Source organism: Ostrinia furnacalis, unplaced genomic scaffold, assembly GCF_004193835.3.
Source record: "Ostrinia furnacalis isolate ACB-3 unplaced genomic scaffold, ASM419383v2 OfSCF0093, whole genome shotgun sequence".
In the NCBI taxonomy this organism is placed as follows: Eukaryota; Metazoa; Arthropoda; class Insecta; order Lepidoptera; family Crambidae; genus Ostrinia; species Ostrinia furnacalis.
This window is the reverse complement of record NW_021130332.1, coordinates 90,936-108,654: the sequence shown is the minus strand read 5'-3', so window position 1 is coordinate 108,654 and position 17,719 is coordinate 90,936. Positions and strand designations below refer to the sequence as shown.

General features: G+C 37.7%; 1 protein-coding gene across 1 annotated transcript in view; it reads left to right on the top strand.

The window, feature by feature from the left end:
* The window catches only part of hppy (MAP4K3-like protein hppy), a 73,973-nt gene extending 61,882 nt beyond the window's left edge, over positions 1–12,091 (top strand). Inside the window, exons 24-29 of the mRNA XM_028303216.1 lie at positions 3,808–3,972; positions 4,436–4,571; positions 5,358–5,476; positions 7,206–7,344; positions 8,152–8,278; positions 9,778–12,091. Of these exons, the coding sequence (XP_028159017.1) occupies positions 3,808–3,972; positions 4,436–4,571; positions 5,358–5,476; positions 7,206–7,344; positions 8,152–8,278; positions 9,778–9,877 (786 nt within the window). The 3' untranslated portion in view covers positions 9,878–12,091. The remainder of the gene's footprint in view (positions 1–3,807; positions 3,973–4,435; positions 4,572–5,357; positions 5,477–7,205; positions 7,345–8,151; positions 8,279–9,777) is intronic.
* Positions 12,092–17,719: the final 5,628 nt, after the last annotated feature.

Below are 17,719 nucleotides of genomic sequence, written 5' to 3'. Positions count from 1 at the left end.
AGTGCGTCCTGTCATCCCCGCTTGCCGCCTTCGACAGTTCAATCTGTCTTTGAGTTGTCATTATTTACTTTATAAATAATGAATGTAATTTTTGTCAACAGGAGCGACGTGGTTCCACTCTGACGAGTTAGAAGCTTGCGTGGGAAGTTCCAACACGGTCATCCCGCGCGCCGAAAGACTACACACTTTAAGAGCGGTGCATCAGTTGAATAAGGATGCTGTAAGTTAATTATTATGACTTTTGAGCTAGGAAGGGCAGCTTGGTGAAGAGGGCTCTAGTTAATCTGTTCCTGGAAGATTTCAGAAGAGCCTTTTTGTCCGCAGGGGTCTAAAGGGCACTTCTAAATTCTCAACTTTTGTGTTTTTTTACGTAAAATAATTATTTTAGTCGACACTTTTTGATAAATTAATTATCTGTGGTATGCAATAAAGAGTTGTCTATCTTATCTACAGGGTGTTAGGTAAATGGGTATATGAGCCGACACTAGCCCATGTTAACATGGGCATATAAATGGTATGGTGAAGTCAGAAATTTGATATCATCATTTTAATTTTTTTAATTTTCATAGAAAATAAATTTTATAAAATCCGATTTGTATGAAAATTAAAATATTTAAAATGAAGATATCAATTTTCTGACTTCACCATACCATTTATATGCCCATGTTAACATGGGCTAGTGTCGGCTCATATACCAGTGTTTTATTTGAGACATCACAATGACACAACTGACAGAGACTTGACTCGTTTAAGTGACACGGGACGGACGTCAGTGCTTGCACTAGCTTACACAGTGAACATATACCAGTGTTTTATTTGAGACATCACAATGACACAACTGACAGAGACTTGACTCGTTTAAGTGACACGGGACGGACGTCAGTGCTTGCACTAGCTTACACAGTGAACATATACCAGTGTTTTATTTGAGACATCACAATGACACAACTGACAGAGACTTGACTCGTTTAAGTGACACGGGACGGACGTCAGTGCTTGCACTAGCTTACACAGTGAACATATACCAGTGTTTTATTTGAGACATCACAATGACACAACTGACAGAGACTTGACTCGTTTAAGTGACACGGGACGGACGTCAGTGCTTGCACTAGCTTACACAGTGAACATATACCAGTGTTTTATTTGAGACATCACAATGACACAACTGACAGAGACTTGACTCGTTTAAGTGACACGGGACGGACGTCAGTGCTTGCACTAGCTTACACAGTGAACATATACCAGTGTTTTATTTGAGACATCACAATGACACAACTGACAGAGACTTGACTCGTTTAAGTGACACGGGACGGACGTCAGTGCTTGCACTAGCTTACACAGTGAACATATACCAGTGTTTTATTTGAGACATCACAATGACACAACTGACAGAGACTTGACTCGTTTAAGTGACACGGGACGGACGTCAGTGCTTGCACTAGCTTACACAGTGAACATATACCAGTGTTTTATTTGAGACATCACAATGACACAACTGACAGAGACTTGACTCGTTTAAGTGACACGGGACGGACGTCAGTGCTTGCACTAGCTTACACAGTGAACATATACCAGTGTTTTATTTGAGACATCACAATGACACAACTGACAGAGACTTGACTCGTTTAAGTGACACGGGACGGACGTCAGTGCTTGCACTAGCTTACACAGTGAACATATACCAGTGTTTTATTTGAGACATCACAATGACACAACTGACAGAGACTTGACTCGTTTAAGTGACACGGGACGGACGTCAGTGCTTGCACTAGCTTACACAGTGAACATATACCAGTGTTTTATTTGAGACATCACAATGACACAACTGACAGAGACTTGACTCGTTTAAGTGACACGGGACGGACGTCAGTGCTTGCACTAGCTTACACAGTGTACATATACCAGTGTTTTATTTGAGACATCACAATGACACAACTTACAGAGACTTGACTCGTTTATATGACAGTTTTAAGACAGACTCATGTAGACGACAGAAAACAGTTGAATCTCTATACATAATAGCCTTCAGTTTAAAGAGCTATGTGGCATACCTTATCCCTGTCCGTCGTCGTTTCAGCCAAATGACGTCCACTGCTGGACAAAGGCCTCCCCCAAGGTTTTCCATAATGAGCGGTCCTGCGCTCCCTGCATCCTGGAACTTTTACCAGATCATTGGATCCCTGTCCCTAGCATTAAATATTAATAGGTATTTTCCATCAACAGGCAAGACACCCTCCCTATACCGGCACGAGCTCTTAGCATTGATCGGAAGCGCGCGCGGCGGCCGCTCGCTACGGGTGCTACCACCCAGGCTGTTACCCCGTCGATTTGCTCTCACTACCCGCGTGCCAGACACTAGAGGTAGGTGTTACTTAAAGTAGAGGTGAGCGTTACTAAAATAGAGGTAGGTGTGACTTAAAACAGAGGTGCGTGTTACCAATACCAGAGACTAGAGATGGGCGTTACCAAAACCAGAGGTGAGAGTTACAAACACCAGAGGTGAGAGTTACAACACCAGAGGTGGGCGTTACCAACACCAGAAGTGAACGTTACTAATACTAGAAACAGGTGAACCTAACACTAAAGTTCGGTGTTACCGATGAGGTTGAAATTGTAGCGACAAGAAAAAAAACTTTAGAATGTTTCTCTAAACAGCTGCCACAAAAGTTTGCGCTCAGGACGCATACGAGAAGATATTTGTGTTCTTACCAATGTTTGCGAAATGTACACACGGCCACACTGTTAACTATCCATTTCCGTTTTTGCTCTCGCTCTAATCAAATGGTGATTCTTTGCGACAGAACGAGATGACATGACTGGCAATGGGCAGTTAACACTGTTGCTGATAGTACAAAGGACATTGTCATACTTATATCTATTGTTCACACAAAGAACTATGTTGTTTTAGGGTGTGTGAGATGTGCGGTGGCTAGAAACCCATACAACGGCTACAAATACCTGTGCGGGGCCACGCCGGCTGGACTGTTTTTGATGCAGTGGTACGACCCACTACGGAAGTTTATGCTGCTCAAGGTTGGTATAACGAAAATATTGACTAATGCAATACTTTTTATTAGAGTCAATTGATGATATTAAGGCTTAAGGCTGCCGCGACACAAGCACAGCTTAGTGCAGCAGCAGCGGCTGCAAAAAAATTACAGTCTGTTTATCTAGCGAGATAAACAAACTGTAATTTTTTTGTTGGCAAATAAAATACTTTACTTTACTTTATATAAAACATATCTTCGCGCGGAATTGACTGTGCCTGCCTCAAACATGGTGGTGACGTCACGCCACCTACTCACGTGTCATGTTTTTAGCGCACTGCACTTAAAAATTACTTTTGTCAATAAAGTTGATGTTATTTAACTAGTTGTCTAGTTACATTTAAACTGTGCACATGCGCAAATGATATAATAGCTTTATAATGCCAGTTTGCTGTACGATATTCAGCCTTAATAGGTCAATACTCAATACTCAATACGTTTATTGCTTCCATAATAGTAATATAGGTGTTACAATGTGATAATACAGGTCAGGGGTTATTCCTTGATTGTACTCCGTTAAAGTGGCGTGACGTCACACTCTGAGCTGTTCTGCTTTAGCAACTTTAAGGCTGTATAACTTCTGAATTTGTAGAGATATTTTCATGATTCTTTCACACTTAGTTTAATTTTACTTATATTTTCAAAGATTAATAGAATAAAATTGGAAACTGCTGTGGTGTTAGGTAACCAATGGAAGCGCTTTGTAAAAGCTAAGCTATTGCGCACTGCCTTATGTTTTTATACTGTTTCTTCACAGAATATCGAGTGTGTCCTGCCGTCTCCATTAGCGGCCTTCGAGCTGATCATCACGCCGGAGCTGGAATACCCGCTGCTATGCGTCGGTGCCACCAGGAGCCCTGTGCGCTTGCACCTGCTCAACATCAACTCCGGTCAGTTTGAAGAATGTATCCTAAGGGGGGGAGTAATGTACCCTGGTAGGGATAGAAAAGTACTCTAAAGGGGGGAGAAAACTACCCTGAAGGAGGTGAAAACTAACCTGAAGGGGGAAGAAAACTTCCCTGAAGAGGGAGAAATGTACCGTAAGGGGGGGAGAAAATACCCTAAAAGGGGGAGAAAATACCTTAAAGGGGGAAGAAATTATCCTGAAGGGGAAGAAAATACCCTAAAGGGGGGGAGAAAGTACCCTAAAGGGGGTAGTAAATTACCCCGAAGGGAGCAGAAAACTACCCTAAAGGGGGGAAGAAATTACCCTGAAGGGGGGAGAAAACTGCCCTGAAGGGGGTAGAACACTACTCTAAAGGGGGTAGAAAACTATCCTAAAGGGGGTAGNGATGGGGGGGGGGGGGTAATCAGGGGGGGGGGATCTGACTTAGGGAGTAGTAATCTGGCTGACTTAGGGGGAGGCAGTCTAGCTTCGAGCGTAGTTTGGCCTCGAGTGTGTCCTGCCGTCTCCATTAGCCGCCTTCGAGCTGATCATCACGCCGGAGCTGGAGTATCCGCTGCTATGCGTCGGCGCCACCAGGAGCCCTGTGCGCCTGCACCTGCTCAACTTCAACTCCGGTCAGTTTGGAGAATGTATCCTAAGGGGGGAGAAAAGTACTCGAAAGGGGGTAGAAATCTGCCCTGAAAGGGGAGAAAAATGCCCTGAAGGGGGGAGAAAACTGCCTTGAAGGGACTAGAAATCTGCCCTGAAGAGGGAGGAAATGTACCCTAAAGGGGGGAGAAAATACCCTAAAGGGGGGAGAAAACTTCCCTGAAGGGGGTAGAAAACTAAGAGAAGAGAAATCAACAATAATTGGTTAACAGTTAACCGTAGGGGGGTAAAGGGATAATTCTACCCTAAATGGAAATTCTACCCTAAGGGGGGAGGGGGAAGGATCTACTCTACAGAAGGCAATCTACCCTAAGGAGGGATCTACCCTCGGGAGGGATCACTACCCAAAGAGGGGTCTATCTATCCTAAGAGAAGAGGCAATCTTAAATCTACCCTAGGAGGGGGGGTCAATTTACCCTAAGTAGGCAATAAGCCCTGCAGGTGTGTTCTGCCCTAAGGGGGGAATCTATTCCTAGGGAGCAGTCTATCCTAAGGGGGCGGAGCAATATAGGTATATTTCGCGAAGTTGGCATTTCGAGAAGTTGGCATTCTGCGAAGTTGTATTTTTGCGAACGATTGGCGTTTTGAGAAGTTGGCATTCTGAGCATAAACAAGCCTAAGAGGAGGGGGCAATCTAGTCTCAGGGAGGCAATTTGTCCCACTAAACATGCGCTTTATTAACTTTGTCTGTACTAGTGCTCATAAAATTCTATCTATCAAAAATAGATAATGAATGTAATTTTTGTCAACAGGAGCGACGTGGTTCCACTCTGACGAGTTAGAAGCTTGCGTGGGCAGTTCCAATACGGTCATCCCGCGCGCTGAAAGACTACACACTTTAAGAGCAGTACATCAGTTGAATAAGGATGCTGTGAGTGAATTAGTTTAAAGAATAGAATGTACTAGCTTTTGACCGCGGCTTTGTCTGCGCGGTTCTTTCTGCAAACGTTGAAAGCGATGCATCAGTTGAACAAGGATGCTGTAAGTGCTTTAGTTTGACTTTTGAGCTAGGAAGGGCAGCTTGGTGAAGAGGGCTCTAGTTAATCTGTTCCTGGAAGATTTCAGAAGAGCCTTTTTGTCCGCAGGGGTCTAAAGGGCACTTCTAAATTCTCAACTTTTGTGTTTTTTTACGTAAAATAATTATTTTAGTCGACACTTTTTGATAAATTAATTATCTGTGGTATGCAATAAAGAGTTGTCTATCTTATCTATACATGTATATTGTCCGGTTTTATATTTCTGTATCAAAAATTTTCACACTTCAAACGAGTTAGAACGGCCATATGATTCATATGTGTTAATTTTTTAATTATTAAAGTATTTTTATCCACAAACAGAGAAGCTCTGAAGGCGAAGCATCTTATCTTCTTATACATGGTGTTAGGTAAATGGGTATATGAGCCGACACTAGCCCATGTTAACATGGGCATATACATATAAATGGTATGGTGAAGTCAGAAATTTGATATCATCATTTTAATTTTTATTTTTTAAATTTCCATAGAAAATAAATTTTATAAAATCCGATTTGTATGAAAATTAAAATAATTAAAATGAAGATATCAATTTTCTGACTTCACCATACCATTTATAGCCTGACCAGGAACATAAAAACCCTGGCATAGAGGCGCGTCAATTGCATTTGATAGTGCAACACTGAGTACAGTCGTACCTGTGTTAAATTAATAGGCTAACTTTATGTTTCAGGATTCAGGATTACGGGCTAATTTGATATTTTCATAAATTAACGAAAAAATATTATTATAGGTAACCTGGTTTAAATAAATTAAATGAAACCATCAATCGAACTAGTAGGATTTATTTTATTATTCATCAATAATCAAATTCAGAACTTGAATATTCAACTGCAATGTCTGCTCATGAACGCTTCAAACTCGGTACTTCTTTCCCAATTCCATAAAATTCAACTTTTAGAAAGTGACAAAAAACTTTAAAATAGGTAGTTGAAACAAACCACAGCTAATTTTCATAGTGGACTATACTATACGATAAACATGTCAGTCAATTTGACAACCTTTATTGGAAACATTTTCAATGAAAATATTGTCTGAACCCTTGGCATTTCTCTTCGACAAATACTTTAACACATTGTGAACCACTTTTCTTTCACGACTATAAAAAGATTTTAGCAATTTCATTCACAAAATCTGCGCACATTTAAAATAAAGTTTGTTTACACTTTGACAGCAATAGACTGACATGCAAGGTGACATGTCAATGAAGTTTTTAGTTACTGTTGCCATTAAAATAAATTAGTACCATTAGTTTTCCGCAACATGGCGAGGGTTTTTATGTTCCTGGTCAGGCTATATATGCCCATGTTAACATGGGCTAGTGTCGGCTCACATACCCATTTACCTAACATTTATCTTCCATCAGAAAATGATCAGAGGTGGAATTGTGTAAAGCAATCGTAATCATTTGACAGTTCATAACGTACAATTATTCTGTCAAACGCTTTGTTTAACTGACTTTATCCTACGTTATGAACTGTCAAATGATTACGATTGCTTTACACAATTCCACCTCAGGTTGAAGGTGAAAAATAGAGGAACCTTTACGTGTTTTTTGTTTCCCAGGTGCTAGTATGCCACGAGAACGTAGTGGACATAATCCCAGTGCTGCCGCCGTCGTTGGAGTCCCGCTGGCGCGACGACGACCGCCGCCGGAACAAGCTAGTCTCGCGCATACAGTTTGACTTCAACATCGATAGTATACGTGAGTAACGAGTTATAATGTACAGTCGACAGCACATTAGACTATATACATTTTCGTTGCAAAGTCGCCCTTATCGCAACTAAGTAAGATACCACAGTGTTTACGTTGACGTCCATACTAGCTTTTGTCCGCAGCTTCGCTCGCGTTATACTTTGAACAAAATTGTGTACCAATTTTCAACGTGCGCACTGCGCAATTCGTTTAGTAGCTGTGATAGATCAGTCTGTGATGGTTGCCTTGTCTTTTATAATATTAATGTTTGTCAGTTGCTTGCGGTTCAAGTACAACAAGGCTGCAACGCCAGCTACAGTTTTGCTTTTTTTAAATGAAATTAGACGAGTATTTAGAGCTCACCAAGAATAGAAAAAACAAGAGAGAAAAAAGTGACTATCGTAAAAACAAAAATAAAAAGTAAGTTTCTCGCCAGCCAGGCGAGCGGCCAAGGAGTTTGGTCGCACTCGCACATAAGCGATCTTTAATTTTAATAGGCCGTTATTATTAGACAGACCTGTACACTGCAAAATAGTCTAATGCCCGTTTTCACCATCAATCCTGTCAAATCTCAAACACATAACCAGAATTTTATTTTCATAGGGGTCACTTAAAAATTAGGTATTGATGGTGAAAACGGGCATAAGTAAAAGGAATGACAAAATGTATTTGCACACCTGCATGCAGGTTGAATACTTTGTACTCACATTTTTTGTAAGAACTTTATAACCTGTATTCTGGCAAATAACCGCTTCTTATTCTAATTTATTTTGATAATCCGCAAGTGTGTAAGTTCAACATTTATATATTCCGTAGTATGCCTGGCGGATTCGGTGCTAGCGTTCCACCGGCACGGCGTGCAAGGCCGGTCGTTACGTCACGCTGACGTCACGCAGGAGATAACGGACCACTCGCGAGCGTATCGCCTGCTGGGGCACGACAAGTGAGTATATGAATGAGTTAACGAACTATAGTCTGGTCTGTGAGCACGTAGAATTTTGTACAATGACCCCAAGCTACCCATCCTTATCGCTCGCGCGTAATTATATTGCTGTCGCGACTGTGCGACGGGCGCCCGCAGTGAGTGTGCGAGCGCGACAGCAACATAATTACGCGCGAGCGATAAGGATGGGTAGCTTGGGGTCATTGGACAAAATCCACCGGCACGGCGTGCAAGGCCGGTCGTTACGTCACGCTGACGTCACGCAGGAGATAACGGACCACTCGCGAGCGTATCGTCTGCTGGGGCACGACAAGTGAGTATACAGGGTGTCCCATAAAGATTGTGCCAAACTTAAGAAGATACATACAGGGTGTAATTTTTAGCAGACTTTAGTTGGTTCGATTCCCGGGTGTGGAAAGCAAAGTTTTGGAAATCTTTATATGCAGTTCTATTTCTTTTCAAAAATAAAGTAACGTTTTCTTTGAGAAAAAATTTCTATCTACAATATTAAGAGTACTTTCCCTCCAGGTGGCATTACAAAATTCCACCCTGTATACTGATGGATGATCATTTAAAAGAATAACTTTAAAAGTATCACCGGCCGATGGGGCAGCAAGGTTCTGGAATGGAGGCCGCGTACCGGAAAAAGCAGCGTGGGACGTCCACCTACAAGGTGGACCGACGACATCGTAAAGGTAGCAGGGAAGCGCTGGACGCAGGCCGCTACCAATCGATAAACATGGAAAGCATTGGGGGAGGCCTATTTTCAGCAGTGGACGACCTATGGCTGAAATGATGATGATGAAAAGTATCACCGTTTCAGAGATATGATTCTTTTTTCACATTTTTAATAATTGACTCACTCGATCGACAACTAATCGAATGAAAATGTGAACATCCGGCCCGTCATCCATCTGACCAGTGCGGGGAGTGTAGACAAAATCCTCTATTTGCCTCTGGTAAATTAGTAGAGATGTTATGGATCTGTAGTTTCGGTTATGGGTACGGTTACGGATATAGGATTAATATTATACCGGTTTCGGTTACGGTTACGGATATCTGTGCTTTAGAATGCAATTTGCAATAGTTGTCTAACACGGTTCATTCATGGCCGCACTCTTTACATCGAGTAAAAAGTTTATTTATTAATATAAATTTATACTAGATGCCATTATAAAGGTAAATCAGGCTCTTATGCCTTTACACATAATGCTATACAAAAAACAATTTAAACTGCCTACATTCGAAACTATCCGAAACTTTTGAATCGGTTACGGTTCCGGATATCCATAACATCTCTGTAAATTAGAGAGGGACGTTAAACACAGGAGATTAATGCCCGTTTTCACCATCAATCCCTAATTTTTAAGTGACCCCTGTGAAAACAAAATTACTCTTATGTGTATGTGACCATATGGGTCACTTAAAAATTAGGAAATGATGTCGAAAATGGGCATAAATGACCTTATGATAATTATAATAATAACCCTTTGTTACAGAGTGGTGGTGTTGGAGTCGCATATTCTCCAAAACAACACGCTGTCCAGCGAAGACGGTAACGACCTCTACATTCTAGCAGGACACGAAGCCTCCTATTGATTCTACAGTAGACTCACTTAGGGTAGTGGGAATACAGTAGCATTTTGAACCTTAACGACCTGTCTTAAGGTCGAAAAGTGTAGGAGAAAAAGGAGGTAAAAATGTACTGTAGAAAGTCTACAGATTGAGATCTTGGACTGTCATTTGACGTAGAAATGCCCGCAGTCCAAGCATAGACACGGAGTTATATTTTATCGCGAATTAATAAATGCTTAACGCGGATTCTGATAATAAAAACGTATGGTGTAGATTGTCTATGGATTATTGAAATCCAAAATGTAGGTTGTAGAGCTGGCACAAATTATTCAAAATTTGAATTTGGAATCGTGAAAAAACGAACGTAAGACGCACATTCGAATTTCAAAACGTTGAGACGTCTAGCGGATTTTTTTTGGAACTTAAACAGCGACAGTTGTGAAATCTGGCATAGACTAACGAAGTAATGCGGACTCGAGTAAGACTTCGTTCGTTTCATACTCGCCAGCTCTCTCAGACTAAAGTACCTAAATAAAAGTTATCGGTCAGTAAAAATAAATTTAATTATAATTACATGAGTGAGATATTAGGATTTAATCTTTAAACGTATGTCCCGTTCGGTGTCGTAAATTATAAATGATTTATACAGGGTGGCTAGTTCATCGTAGAATAACGTATGACGCTGATTTATTTCTTTGTGATTTAAAGTTTATAGTCTTTTTAGCTATTAGTCACCCTGTATATTTGACAGGCAAATAGCGCTCGAATTTGACATATTGGTGGATATTCGGTTGTGTGTTTTAACTACAGTTATCTCTTTTTGATCTCTGTAAGAAGAAAAGGACAACAACATAACATTTTGTCAGACAATTATTGGTACCTATGTGGAAACAAAAGAAGTATTTGCTTGGTGAGGAGAATATCTCAACCGAATATCCACCATTATTTAACCTAATTGAACTTTAAATTATCCACTAGCCTAACATAATAAAGTAACTTAGCGCATTACTATGAAACTTAAATATTTTTAAATCGTTAGTGAATAGGTTTTAATTTTTTCAAATCTTCCAGTGTTCTCATCACATTAATAATATGTTATTTTTAATAACTTTGAACCTTATTTGGTGCTAACTGTAATTGTATTGTCGTTAAAGTGACGTATACAGGCTGGTTAGGCGTTTTGTTTTTAGAATGAATCACATATGATTCATGACAATTGATTTCTTGTTTGTAGCAGAGAAAGGGTTAAATAAAATTTAGCTGTCGTTTAGGTGTTTATTGAAATCTTTTTTGGTATTTTATATCGTGAAATAAGTGGTGTAATGTACGGAATAGAAATATTTTCCCCGCCAATGTAATATTGATAACTTTAGAACATAGTAAAGTTTAGCCACCCTGTATAAGCTATATCCATTAACGTGAATGGAACATCACCTATTGAAATAACCGATAAGCAATCCATACATCACTGCCATTTTTAGATATTCATTCCAACGAAAATTTTTTATTAGAATATGCCTTTTAAAACGATGACAAATTAGAGATATGCGCAGCTTAAAATATATAAAAAATACGCGCACACGAAAAAATATGTTCCTCTAAATTTTTAGGGGGAACAAATCGATTATTTTGTATCTCTTTCTCTCTCTTGTACACATTGTCAGAGCGAGAGAGACGGATGTATCGTGCACGTGTCAATCGGTTATTAGTGACGTAGTTTTACACTAATTAACCCCTTTGCGTCGATTGCAATGAGTTATAAACAGGACCAAACTCGATTTTATTGATGTCAACAAATAAAAATGATTAGTTACTATTACGGTGTACAGTCAGCCTAAAATAGTTCGTGACATCCAAAGTAAACCAATAAGTTCGCAACACGTCTTTGTTACAATTAGAATAAAGTTGTGTTGTCATTTTTTCGGTCACTTGGATGTCACGAAATATTTGTCGCTGACTGTACGTCAGTAAGTCAGTTCCACAGATCATGTTAAATATTGAGCTTTATTCGCATGTAATAGAGTTCAATTTTTATCAATTGTAAACATACTGTAGTCCTAAAAACAATGTCAAATTAGCTTATCACGAATTTGTGGTATTACTGGACCAGATATTTTAATCCACTAATTTTATTCAACATCTAACTGACATTAATAATATGTTATTCGTATTTGGTAACGATATGCTGTGATCAGAGATTATATTTTAGAGGTTATTTTGATTTTTATTTATCAAAATTGGAGATTGGCAAATAAAAAAAAGACATAAAGATACTATGCACTCAGTGTTGCAGCGTTTAAAAATATGATTACTATGATATAAATAAACATACAATCTTATTCATTAATCAAGATATTAAGCAATTTGTCTTCACCCGAATAGGGTGGTTGCAACTTTGTCTCTTTTTCTTTTGCCAATCTCCACCTCTGTAAATTGTATATTTTGTGTTTCACACAAGTAGATCTTGATTTTATTTACATGCATTTCGATGTAGTTAACAATGTATTTATTAATAAATTAATATACCCTAATTATGCTGCCCCGTAGGACTTGCTACCGCTTTTTGCCTTACGAGGGCGGTGCAAATATAAAACCAAATAATTGTGATTGTTAATGAATTCGAAAGCGCTGGGTAGCAGGATTTATAAAAGACAATTTTTCGGTATATAACGAGTAGAAAACGTGAGAACTTTATAACAACTAAAAACTATATATAAAACGCTCGCTTTTGTGTATGTTTTGTAAATATTACAAATATTCCAATTAGTTATAGTCAATTGTATAATATCACTAGTATAGATGTAATTTTAATGTATTTAATTTTTTTTATGGCAACCCTGTGTTTCGGAGAGTTAGTGTTGCAAGGAAAGTGACGGACTGGCGATTTATTTATATTTTCCTGCCAATAATATTACCCTTATTATTTTTATTTCTGTAAATGTAGATTGAAATATTTTTCCAAAATGTCTTAATTGTAAAGATACTGTTATTCATATTTACTACGAGATTATGACAGATGTATGTATTTTGCTATTTTATGCCCGAATCTTGTTTAACTGAGTAGAAAATTAGTGACTGACTTGTTTGATTGTTCATTTTAAATCATCATCGCACGTGTAGTCTTGAAAATGCAAACAATANGCTGTCGTAGTTTTGTAATTGCTGAAGCCATGGCCATCAGTATCTTCAGGGACAAATGAAAATATGCGAACATCAATCAAACAGGGGCGTATAGCTACTAAGGACCCCACAAGCTCAGAGGGCCCCCGAATCCTTACCAGAAAATCTCAATTGAACTAAACTTTGGAAATTTCTCCCATTTTCAAAATAAACAGAGAGGAATTCGAAAGCTGTATCAGGAGTAGGTAAGTAGTTAAGCTTAATGTCAATTCTGTCAGGTAACAGCACTTTTTTTTATTGGCCGACACTTTTTATTTTGAACAAAAAATTTATGAATAGTCGATGACTTTTAGATCTCAAATACTCGACGCACAGTGGTGCTACAGCTTTGGTGCCATAGTAACAAATGCTAAGGCGGACGTGTTCTATCAGAATACAGCACTTTTATTTTTTGGCCGGCACTTTTGATTTTGGACCAAAATGGATGATGTCCTTTGATAAAACCTAACCAGTTTAGATTGCAGTGGGGCCCCATTTTTTTATTTGCCCCAGGGCCCTTGGTTACCTAGCTACGCCACTGCAATCAAACCTTTGTTTTGTCACTTGTCATCCGCTTTGCACTGGAGTGAAGTCGAGCCTTAACTACGAACTCCTCCCATGTTTTTCTGATTAATTTCGTTGCGGGTCCAATGACAGTTAACTTTCCCCAGGGACAATTTGACCTTCACTAGTTGAGTTTTTATTGGCGGTCAAGCGTAGATCCTGGCTGCACAGGAGTTGCAGCGGTGGGAACGAGAGGCAGGCCTCATAAAGGTAGTAGGATGACGGTGGATGCAGGCCGCTACCTACCGGGCGATGTGGAAACCTTAACCGCCTCTGTGGTCTAGTGGTAAGACCACCTGCTTCAGACGCAGAGGTCCCGGGTTCGATTCCCAGTGGGGGCAGATTTTTCTGTTCGGTTTGGTTGGTGGTAGGGCTTGTTGTAAGTCCGCCTGGCTTGCTACCACCATCTTAACTATTAAGTCTGTCGCCATAACAACAATGTTAACAGCATTGTTGTGTTCCGGCAGTTAGAGGTAAGATAGCCAGTTCCTCCGTGGTTGAGGATTCCGTGTGAAGCTCGCTTCCACCTTCAGCCTGATCGTCACTTACCATCAGGTGAGATACAGGCCAAGAGCTTCCTCGTTGTGGATAAAAAAAATAAAAAAATCATTGGGGGAAACCTATGTTCAGCAGTGGACGTCTTGTGGCTGAAATGATGATTATGAACATCAGGCCTTCTCAAACTGTCTGGCCAGCGTGGGGAGTGTAGGCCAACTCCTCCATTTGCCTCTGGTAAATTGGAGAGGGTCGTGCACCTGCATTGGAGACTAAATGACCTGATGATCAGTAAAGGTAGAAATTATGAAATACCTACTTTATTTGGAGAATCAAGAATGCATTCAATTAATCATCANTACAGTGTGAGTCACGTTAAAGTGTACATATGAAAATAGATGAAACTAGACTTATTTTTATCGACAAAAAAGAGGTCAAAAATTTTTTGAGATTTTTTTTTAATTTTTTATAGAATTTTTTTTCTTCAAATTACTTATTGTAAAGAAAACGTAATAACTTTTAAACTAAGCGGTATATCCTGATAAAATAAAAACAGTAATAATGCTAAATAACAGGCGATACTAAAATAATACATAAAATACACAAAAAATGCCAACAAATAATAAAAAATGATACTTTTTGAAAAAAATCTGCTTAAAAATTCGTGTTTTTTTGGTTATTTTATAAATTTCTCAAAAAAATGCCCCTATAACAGGTGGTTTTTATTACTTTGTATTATTTTCTATCGTATTATCTTTGTAAAACCAAAAATCGCATGTCTCTATCCCTATCACAACATTTGCTATGATCGTTTGAACAAAGGCCTGCCACAACATTATTCTCCGCCACAGGTAGAGACAATTTTAATTTTAACTAAAATGCTTATTTTACTTCGAAATCTTTTGTTTTTATTTGAAATCTAACTTGTCTTTATCAAAATTACAAATCTAGAGCCATTTTCAGTTTTGTTGTAAACGAAGCGTTGAATGGCGCGCCCGGAGAGGCTTAGTTCAAACGATCATTGCAAACGTTGTGATAGGGATAGAGACATGCGATTGTTCGTTTTACGAAGGTAATACGATAGAAAATAATACAAAGTAATAAAAACTACCGGTTATAGGGGCATTTTTTGGAGAAATTTATCAAATAACCAAAAAAACATGAATTTTTAAGCGGATTTTTTTCAAAAAGTATATTTTTTTTATTATTTGTTGGCCTTTTTTGTGTATTTTATGTATTTTTTTAGTATTGCCTGTTATTTAGCATTATTACTGTTTTTATTTTATCAGGATATACCGCTTAGTTTAAAAGTTATTACGTTTTCTTTACAATAAGTAATTGGAAGAAAAAAAATTCTATAAAAAAATAAAAAAAAATCTCAAAAATTTTTTGACCTCTTTTTTGTCGATAAAAATAGGTCTAGTTTAATCTATTTTCATATGTACACTTTAACGTGACTCACACTGTATAGGTTGGTAATTTTAAACAAACAAATGAAATAAGATTTTTTTTATACTAATGCTTTTTAAAACTTATTATGAATTATTTTCAGAGCATTGTAAAAGTTACTCATTTTCTGCTCAGTTTACCCGCATTTTTGTTATCATCGACGGAATGTGTCTCGCTTTAAAATCCTGTTTATTTATGAATTTCCCCACAATAAACATTTTATTTTGTACAAATTTTGTTTTTATTATTTTTTCCTAATTTTGTTTTTTTTTAAGTTTTCATAGAATTTTTTTGTCATTACAATACTGAATACCAGTCGAGATGGTCCAGTTTTTTACTGACTTCAAAAAAGGAAGATGTTCTCAATTGTATGTTTTTTACTTATCTTTAATATCTTTTTCTTGAGCAGCCTTCGATTTCACCTTCAATATTGCCAAAAGAGCTATTGTTTAAGAACACGGACTGAAAATGGCTGTAAAAATAATTGTATCAGATCCAGTAATGTTAAATTGTGTAGTTCCCGGAGTAGTGTAGGTGTATTTGTAGATATAAAAGTATATGAACTTCTATAATCGTAGGTTTAAAAGGATTGAACACCATGATTATTTAACTTTACAATTCTGCTGTTTTTTAGTGATATTTGTGGAAATGTATTGAGTACCTCATTAAGTGACAATATAGTAGTTTATTTGTAGGATTTTTTAATCAAGAGTTTTAGGACGTGTGTTTTTTTTTTAAAGGTAAGGCGACTCGTTTTTCGAAAGACCAGGGAAGGTTGTATTGAATGGAGACTTGATTTGGATTTTCAATCATGAGCAGTGGACAATTTTAAGATGCAAGTTGGAACATAAATAGTTTGGTCATATAAACTTAACAGTAAAATAAGATGGTCAATTTCTCATGTACNGGCTGTACTTGGGGACTTAGAATCTTCCTGACTTTTTAACAAAAGGCGACATTGCCGTCTTTCTGTCAGTCGCTGGTGAGCCCTACCCTGTATAGATTGAGTGATGTCATGACATGAGTTTGAAAAACTTAAATGCAGAATTGTAAAGTTAATCGAATATCTATCCTAGCTCTAGTGATTAAATTTTAAGGGTCATTCAATTATACTTTAAAATCTTTGCATAGTACGTTACATATTATTTATTAAAAAAAAATATAAAAAAGAACTCTCATGTACCTATTCTATGTAGTTGCGTACAGTCAGCGTCAAATAGTTCATGACACCCAAAGTGGCCAAAAAGTTGCAACGCAACCTTATTCCAACTGCAATAAAGACGTGTTGCGAACTTTTTGGCTATTATGGGTGTCACGAACTTTTTGACGCTGACTGCTGCACATGAAATTGGTTTTATTTACAGGCCAATTTTTTTTAAAACAATTTACCTACGAGGTAAAGTAGGTTAAGCATAGAATTTAAAGAATATTTGAATGATTGCAAAATTTTGATTAAGTCATTTTAAGGCTCTTTATATTTAAAACAATATTCAAAGTCTGGCGTCTAAAGTCTATTAAAAGTGCAATATAAAAAATGAATGTTGAATGAAATTATAGCATAAAATGCTTGTTCTATAATTTATTTAGCTAAGATGACAATATAGATTTGTTTGAAACAGCTTGCTGATAAATACATAATAGTTTTAGTTCAAATCTAATTCTTGTTTGCTATAAAATTACAAAGATAGTACATAAAATCTATTTTGATAGTGAATAAGTCTTTCCATTTTTCTCTATTTATAAAATTGATAGTATTCACTCTAACAATAAAATAAAAAGTTTGAATTATAATCAAAAGAAATTATAAATTAGATATTAGTGTTCGACAGGATATTAGAGATATGGATATTTATTTTCGTTATCTCGGAGATTAGATCGCAGTGGTGTACATAAGAGGCGGTAGCTAGCATAGTTCGGTGACGGCAGAGTTTAATGTTAACATTCATGATTGTTCCCAACAGATTCTATTCCTGAATAAAGTGAGAAACAATAAAATGTGTTTTATTTGAAATCATTTTCCATATTTTCACATAATTATTCACTAGAGGTGGATAGTGCAGGCAAATAGATCCATAAAAATAATTTGTATCCACTGCCAACCTTGAATTCTTAAACTATCTTTCCCTCGGGATTCAACTTACATAATTAGATTACAGTAGTGCAAAACACCTTAACAAAGTATTGGGTAGGTTATGATCG